This window comes from Bison bison, unplaced genomic scaffold (genome assembly GCF_000754665.1).
Source record: "Bison bison bison isolate TAMUID 2011002044 unplaced genomic scaffold, Bison_UMD1.0 scf7180017864512, whole genome shotgun sequence".
Taxonomy (NCBI): domain Eukaryota; kingdom Metazoa; phylum Chordata; class Mammalia; order Artiodactyla; family Bovidae; genus Bison; species Bison bison.
The window spans coordinates 2,740,979-2,749,755 of NW_011495066.1; the positions used below are offsets into that span (position 1 = coordinate 2,740,979).

The 8,777-nt window shown below is 50.7% G+C and overlaps 1 protein-coding gene across 1 annotated transcript in view; it reads right to left on the bottom strand.

The window, feature by feature from the left end:
- Positions 1 to 4,387: 4,387 nt before the first annotated feature.
- The window catches only part of GPR143 (G protein-coupled receptor 143), a 30,130-nt gene continuing 25,740 nt past the window's right edge, over positions 4,388 to 8,777 (bottom strand). Inside the window, exon 10 of the mRNA XM_010829902.1 lies at positions 4,388 to 4,826. Within this exon, the coding sequence (XP_010828204.1) occupies positions 4,732 to 4,826 (95 nt within the window). The 3' untranslated portion in view covers positions 4,388 to 4,731. The remainder of the gene's footprint in view (positions 4,827 to 8,777) is intronic.

The following is an 8,777-nucleotide window of genomic DNA, read 5'->3' on the forward strand; positions in this document are numbered from 1 at the left end:
TTCTGATCGTGTTTCCCATCCAATGCAGAGTGTTTTCCTCCCGCCGCTCCCTGAGGTTTGTGAATGTCTGGCTTCTGCGGTTTTTATTGTCTGTGTCAGACGTACAGCCAGATGTCCTGTCCGCATCTTCCAGCTTCTGTTCCATCCACACGGCACCCCTCACCCCGTTCCGTTCTCTCCACCAATGCCCCACTGCAACCCCCACCCTCACACGCTCCCGGAAAGAGAATCACCGTGTGTGTGTGTGTGTGTGTGTGTGTGTGTGTGTGTGTGTGTGTGTGTGAGAATCACCATGTGTGTGTGTGAGAAAGATGGCTCATTTGTTCCAAGAGAGAATCAACAGACCATATTAGGTTATCTTAAATAAATTGCTCTATTTTGATAGAGAACTTTCTGTGTGTACTTTCTTGTTCGTCTGGGGGGCCCACGCTAACTCCGCTGCCTCAAGTCCCCAAGCTCTTGTTTGTTTTTTTCCTCTGGGAGAAATGGGCGGGGGCCGGGGCTGCTTTTACAACCAGTTCGTTGTAAACCAGGTGAAGAGACCAGAGGTTGCAGATGCGTTATGATGTGAAAGGCGAGTGTGCTTTTTTTGTGTGTGTAACTAGTTTCATTCTCATTACTTTGTTTCAGGCTGGCAGTTTTAGAAAAGTCAAAAAGCAGATGGATGTTCTCCTGCAGGCAGGCTTGGATCGCTGGCAGTTTTGAGGTGCAGGATGAATAATAAGAACCTGAAGTTGTAGGGATGCTGGTGACCGGGCGCAGCGACACGGTTCAGGCAGACACATGCAGACGGTGACCGGTTCCCTTTGAAGCGATGTCCCCCCGGGTGATAGGCAGTGTGGAGCTGACACAGAGGTGGCCAGATGAGCTGCATTTGGCCATGCGAGTCACCCCAAAGAGCCCCATGTCCTCCGGCCACAAGCTGACCCTGCATGGGAATCACGCCAGACCTGGGCTGTTGCTTCTGCCCCAGTGTTGCCCGGGGTGCAGACTTGCCTGGTTTTGTTTCTTTTTTTTTTTTTTGTAAGCCTTGCCTAGCTGACTGAGGGTGCTTTCACGCAGCGGATCTGGGGTGAATCTCTGAGCACTCCCGAGCCCTGCTGCTGAAGGGTCTGGGGTGAGCCATGTCCCGAACCCACCGGGGTGCACGTCGCATGGTGGGACTTAACCACTGTTAAACGAGTGTGTTGGAACTCGGGCTTCCGTAGCTGAAGCAACACGCTGGTAGCTCAGGCACAGCTCCAAGGAGGTCTCTGTGCTATGATGGAAACTGGGTTGAGACCAGATTGCCTGAGCTTTTACCTAACTTTCATCTCTATGGAACCTTCTGCTGCGGGGATTCTAAAAATATTTGTCCATTGAGAACCGCCCCGCCCCCTGCCTTCCCCAGTTTGATTTGGGAATCTGAGTTTCCACTCACGGAGCAGAGAACTTGTTTGGTTTCTTTTTTTAGGAGCCCACATCTGAGTGATGTTCCTAAAAGGTCTTTGAGGTGTTCATACTCATGGCGAGGGTTCTGTGCACCTGTGGGCGCTGGTGTTGGTCACTGTCAGTGTTGGGAGCCTGCAAATCACTACTTCACACGCATGGGAAGGCGTGGGCAGCAGATACAGACCTTTACGAAAGACTCAGAATTGGGTGGAATTTTTGTTGTTTTTTCCCCAGCCTGGCTCCCTGTTTCTGCAAAGTGTCTTCATCCATGTGCAAGGTAAGCAAAGTTAACATACAGGTCCACCCGCAGAGCAGCATGGGAAGTTGAGGGGAGGGACACTCCACAGGGGTAGGGGCAGGCAGGGACTGTTAAAAGTGTTACCTTCCCCTGAGCCTTGAAGTTAATAATACTCTGGAGCATGGGAGCTCCTATAAAGGGAAACATTTATGCTTGAGCCGAGTTGCTGAGAGAAACTCCACCAAAACCATGATTGTGAATGAGGAGGTGGGGAATCTTTCCAATAAGGCAATGAGTAGGCTCATTTAAACACTTTGCAAGGCTATATATTTCCAAGGCTTTTCCAGTGGTCATGTATGGATGTGAGAGTTGCACTATAAAGAAAGCTGAGCACCGAAGAATTGATGCTTTTGAACTGTGGTGTTGGAGAAGACTCTTGAAGAGAGTCCTTTGGACTGCAAGGAGATCCAACCAGTCCATCCTGAAGGAGATCAGTCTTGGGTATTCATTGAAAGGACTGATGTTGAAGCTGAAACTCCAATACTTTGGCCACCTGATGCAAAGAGCTGACTCATTGGAAAAGACCCTGGTGATGGGAAAGATTGAGGGCAGGAGGAGAAGGGGATGACAGAGGAAGAGATGGTTGGATGGCATCACCGACTCATGTACATGGGTTTGGGTGGACCATGGGAGTTGGTGATGGACAGGGAGGCCTGGTGTGCTGCAGTCCATGGGGTTGCAAAGAGACATGACTGAGCAACTGAACTGAACTGAAAGTGAAACTTAGTTGCTTAAGTCGTGTCTGACTCTGCTACCCCGTGGACTGTGTGTAGCCCGCCAGGCTCCTCTGTCCCTGGAGTTCTCCAGGCAAGAATACTGGAGTGGGTTGCCATTTCCTTCTCCAGAGGATCTTCCCGACCCAGGAATCGAACCCAGGTCTTCTGCATTGCAGGCAGATTCTTTACCAGCTGAGCCACTGGACTCTGGCTAACGTAAGCCAGAAAGAATGGCTGAGGAGTATATTGAGCAGCTCTGGGGTATCCCAGGTGTGGGGGACAGTGCAAATAGAACTGGCTAGAGCCAGGCCCAGAATCAGGCCCATGCAGGTAATACACAGCACTGGGGTGCTGCCCACAGCTCGATGCCAGACACTGGGCTGACCCCTCAGGGCTCACCCAGGCTGCCTTCCAAAGCAGACATGCAGCTGCCAACCCCTCCCCAGAACTGCTTCTGCACAGCCCATTGCCTTGCTCATCAGTTTCCAACGTTGATTTGGGGCACGAGTCTCATCGGCCACGCCAGACACACTCTAGCTGCAAGGGAGCCTGGGGAAGCCAGCGGCTAGCATCTTTGCTCTAGAATGGGGTTGGGGCTGTGTCTTGCTCGGCAGGGGGAGCCCTCAGAGGAGAGGTCTCGGGGCTTCTCTGATGACTGGGGCAGACAGGATATCGATACAGAGGTTAAGAACCCAGAAAGGCTCAAAAGTCCTTTTTACCATTGTTGGACACTTTGGGTCAAGGTAGCTGTGAGGTAATAAGTGCAGCTTTAGGAGCATGCAGCCCTGGGGTACCACGGCCACGGTTGTGGGATGCCCTGAACCCTGTCTGTGGCCCTAGGACTCCAAAAGCACAAATCCAGAAGCAGCTTGGACAGCTTTTCCGGAGTGAGACAAGAGTCCTAATCTTGATGTGAATGAGCGTCACACAGCAGAATTGAGGAAACATTGTGTGCTTGTGCCATAGACTTACCTAGGTGGCTTGTGTCTCCTGTGTGTAGTGTGTACAATATTTTTGTCTCCAAATATGTATATACACATGTATGTTTATAATACATAAAGTCTGTAAACAGTCATCCACACTGCCCCGCAAAAGCAGACTATGCAGATGTGGAGGGCGTCTGTGGATTTTGGTATCCGTGGGGGTCCCAGAACAAACCTCTCATGGGTACCAAAGGACAGCTTTATATTATTATATATGTAAAATTATGGAAAGAGGGAAATATAGGCAATAATCTAAGCAGAGTCAGGTCCTAAGCCCGTATAATCAAAGCTATGGTTTTTCCCATAGTCATGTGTGGATGTGAGAGTTGGACCATAAAGAAGGCTGAGTGCTGAAGAATTGATGCTTTTGAACTGTGGTGTTGGAGAAGACTCTTGAGAGTCCCCTGGACTGCAAGAAGATCCAACCAGTCCATCCTAAAGCAGATCAGTCCTGGGTGTGCATTGGAAGGACTGATACTGAAGCTCCAATACTTTGGCCACGGGATGCAAAGAACTGACTCCTTGGAAAAGATGCTGATGCTGGCAAAGATTGAGGGCAGGTGGAGAAGGGGACGAGAGGATGAGATGGTTGGATGGCATCACCGGCTGGATGGACATGCCTTTGAGCAAGCTCTGGGAGCTGGTGATGGACAGGGAAGCCTGGCGTGCTGCAGTCCATGGGGTTGCAAAGAATCCGACCCGGCTGAGCCACTGAACGGAACTGAATGGAAGCTTCCCGTAGACTGAATCGCTACCGCTCAACACAGCTGAGGACCGAGCGAAGGCTAACCTGGTGGTCCAAGCCTGCCCTCCTCTGCCCCCTAGTGGTGGGTGAGGAACTTGCTCCCAGGTGCGTCCCCGGTCCCTGCATCATCACTTATCTTACACAAGAGCATTCGCTTAGAGGTGTTATTCAGACAGACCCCAAGTCAGGCTGGGAGCTCAGACACAACTACTACTTTTTTTTAATTATTGTTATTTATTAACTCTTCCAAGGACCTGGATCTGGCGTTGACATTACAGCCAGATCAGAGAAACGAACGTCCACGGAGACTCCAGACAAGCTGCTGGGCTCCAAGGGAATCTGCCTTTCCTTTCCAAGCACAGGCTCACGGTGGGCCTCTGCATCACACAGAGGCTGCCAGGGAACACTCTGTTAACTGTGATGGCAGGAAGATTCAGTTGGGGGGGGACGCTACACCCCGCAGTGTGCTGACTGAAGGGCAAGGGTACCGTCATAAGGGATGAGAACCCTCGCGTCTGAAAATACACACAGGGTCCAGAGCCCTCTGTCTCGTCCTCTCTACGGGGTTCCTTGGACTTTCGGAAGAGAGTCGGGGGCCTTTCCGCCGCGGGACCCGCTTGCGATGTGGATTTCAATGGTGCTGCCGCCGAAACCTGGGGAGGAGGAAAGACTGTCACGGGTCAGTGTCAATGTCCGGGAATGCCTTTCACAACTTGCACGGCCGTATTAAAAAGCGAAAAAAGAAAAATACATAATACGTCCACCTACGCGGGATTAAAGCAAACCCTACAGGATCATCTCGGGCAACTTGACTGATGTCATGACTGTATCCACGGCACTGCCCTTGCCCTGAGACACTCTCAGCCAAACCCTGTGGACGCTGCAGAGCAAATGGAAACCGGGCCTGTTGACACTGTGCAGCTTCAGGGCCCTGGGACTTGCGCTAAATCAGGGGTCCCGATATCTCAGTGCTCGGTGGTCCTGGGGGGTGGGGGGTCACTTGGGCAGGGGGCTCCATGGTCACCTGGCCACCACTTGCACAATTCTAGGAAGTACCCGGAGGCCTTCTCTTGGTAAAACTAAGAGTGGCCTTTTCACAGATGATGCCATGTGGCTGGAGGAGGGGGAAGGGTGTGGGGAGCAATCAGTGGAATCAAAGCCAGGCATCACTCGCCAAAACTGTACCCCTAGAGGCCCGTTTAATCCATCCCAATGACACACCTGCCTCTGGAACCTGTGGGAACAGATGTGAAGATTATTCTCTCAGGGCAGAAATACCCAGGCTTGCCTGCTGTTGTGCCAGGTTCTAGGGTGTGTGTGTGTGTGTGTGTGTGTGTGTGTGTGTGAGCCATGGAAGACATAGGGAAGGGTGGCCTTTTCAACTGTGCATGAGGCAGGTGACTCCCGTTGCTGAAAACCTCCAAATCCCAAATTCTCTCAACTTATACACCCTATGGATGGCTGCAGCCTGTTCCCGTCATGACCCTCTGCTCGCTCACAAACTTCAGGCACAGGCTTCTTTATACCCAAGCTCAATCCTGCCACATGGCCTTTGCACATCCCCTTTTCTGCCTATGAAGCTCTCCTGATGTTCTCGTGGCTCACTCCTACACTGCACTCGGGTCTCAACTCAAATGTCACTTCATTCTCAAGGAGGTGTCCTGGACCCCTCGCTAAAACTAGTCTCCTGCCCTCTACGGATATGCCATCGTTCACAGCACTTCCTTTTTCCTTTATTTTTTTAATTTCGATGACGTCCAACATTTTTTTTTTTTTTTGAGTCACTTGTGCTTTAAGTGCATTATTTTAAATTATTTCTTTGTAGCTGTGCTGGGCCTGTTGTTGCTATACGTGGGCTTTCTCTAGTTGCCGTAAGTGGGTTTGTCATTGTAGTGGCTTCTGTTGTTGCAGAGCACGGGTTTCAGTATTTGTGGCTCATAGGCTGAGTAGTTGGTGGCACACGGGCTTTATTGCCCCATGGCATGTGGGATCTTCTCGGACCAGGGGTCAGACTGGTGTTCCTTGCATCATAAAGCAAATTCTTAATCACCAGGCCAACAAGAGCGCTTGTAGCATCCCCACGACCACCACATGAAACCCCACGGTGGGCTGCATGGGGAGAGGCGCTGGGAGGGTCCTCCCAGGGCAGGATGAAGATACGTCCAGGGGGCTCTAGGTCGGGGTAGGTCACACCAAGAGTGACGAGCCCACAGAGAGCAGAGGAATTTAGAAGACGGGAGAGAGGGGGAAAGGCTCACGTCAACGGGCATGGACCCTGCAGCCCCATCTCAGGAGAGTCGAGGTTGCCTGTCAAGATGGTGGGAGCAGCTGTTTGGCTGGAGCAGAGAACGCGCTCCTCCTGGAGACCAGGCAGTCAGTTCAGTTCAGTTGCTCAGTTGTGTCCAACTCTGTGACCCCATGGACTGCAGTCCCAATCTGCAGTTATTTTGGAGCCAAAAAAATAAATAAATGAAGTTTCTCAGTTTCCATTGTTTCCCCATCTATTTGCCATGAAGTGATGGGACCAGATGCCATGATCTTAGTTTTCTGAATGTTGAGAGTTAAGCAAACTTTTTCACTATCCTCTTTCACTTTCATTAACAGGCTCTTTAGTTAATTTTCACTTTCTGCCATAAGGGTGGTGTCATCTGTGTATCTAAGGTTATTGATATTTCTCCTGGCAATCTTGATTCTAGCTTGTGCTTCATCCAGCCTAGCGTTTCTCATGATGTACTCTGCATATAAGTTAAATAAGCAGGGCGACAATATACAGCCTTGATGTACTCCTTTTCCTATTTGGAACCAGTCTGTTGTTCCATGTCCAGTTCTAAATGTTGCTTCCTTACCTGCATACATATTTCTCAGGAGGCAAGTCAGGTGGTCTGGTATTCCCATCTGTTTAAAAATTTTCCACAGTTTGTTATGATTCACACGCTTAAAGGCTTTGGCATAGTCAATAAAGCAAAAGTAGATTTTTTCTGGAACTCTCTTGCTTTTTTGATGATCCAACAGATGTTGGCAATTTGATCTTTGGTTCCTCTGCCTTTTCTAAAACCAGATTGAACATGTGGAAGTTCACAGTTCACGTATTCCTGAAGCCTGGCTTGGAGAATTTTAAGCATCACTTTACTAGCGTGTGAGATGAGTGCAATTGAGCTGTAGTTTGAGCATTCTTTGGCGTTGCCTTTCTTTGGGATTGGAATGAAAACTGACCTTTTCCAGTCCTTTGGCCACTGCTGAGTTTTCCAAATTTGCTGGCATATTGAGTGCAGCACTTTCACAGCGTCATCTTTTAGGATTTGAAACAGCTCAACTGGAGACCAGGCACCAGCTGGGAAGATGACTTCCAGTTCCAAAACCACATTCCTGCTGGAGGCGCTTCACAAAGGCTTTGATTTCTCACAGGGTCACCCCACACTGTTTACCCTCACATCCTGAGCTCGTGGGAACTTGTGTGCAGTCTCTGTAGTTCTTGCAGAAAGACCATGGCCTGGAGGGTCACACAGTGGCTCGTGATCGAGGTCTCAGCTCAGCACCCACCCTCGTGACCTGACACTCTGGGGCATGCTCCACATCCTGTGGTTTTTTGTTTCTCCTAAGTTCTTGCATCCTTTGCTGTCCCCTCGGGCTCCACAAAGGAGACCGCTTCTTGCCACAACCACTCTGTGAGTCTCAGATGCCAGCACCATTGCAGATGACCCCTGAGCCCCCAAGCCTAGCCCCGCCTGGGCTGAGCTGGCCTGCTGTCTGCACCGAGTGCTTTCCAGCATGTCTGCCTTTCCACGGGTTTCTCGTCTGGTCTTAGCAAATCCAACAAGGCTGTGGTAGGTGTGCACTCATTCTGCATCCGTGGCGTGTGAATACCTGAGTGTCCTTGCAGGAAGTGCAGCTGCTGGTGACCTCACAGTGCCCAAGGGCCAGGCTTCCTTCCTAGCAACTCCCGGCAGTGAGCCTTGCAAGTCCAAGCAGGCTCTTGGGAGCTTCCTAGCTCCGTGTAGACCTGCCATTCGGGGAGGCATGTCGTCTCTTGGGCCCTGGGCCATTGTCCTTGGATTCCTTGACATCTCAAAGCCCTAAATTGGCAACCCCAGCCAGGAAGTATGGAGCATAAGCTATAGAGAATGTGTGACACCTAGCCCTGCATCCCCTTCAAGCTGTGGAACCGCCTTCAAGGTTTAGCCAGCCTGACAGATTGGAGGCCCTGGGGTCTGTTCACTCCCATACTGCCTGGGCATTGGGAACCCATACCAGGAGTTATGTGGACCGCACATGGGTGGCAGGAAAGAATCTGAGACAACAAGACGCGTGAGACAGGATAGAAACGTGGAAGGTAACGGGGAAGCGTGGGAGAGAACAGGGAACTCTGAAGATCAAGGGAAGATTGTGCAAAATAGAACCATGTGTGGGGGGAAAAGAAAGAGGAAACGGAGTGGAGGGAAAGACAAGGTATTGTGAGAGTAATAGAATTGCAGAAGAGAAAACTGCAAGAGGGAGACGAGGGATGATGAAGGGAAAAGAGACCCGTGAGAAAGCGTGGCATCCCGGAGAGAAAAAGGAACTTTTGGAGCCACGGAATTGTGTCAGAGGATACAGAGAGATGGGAG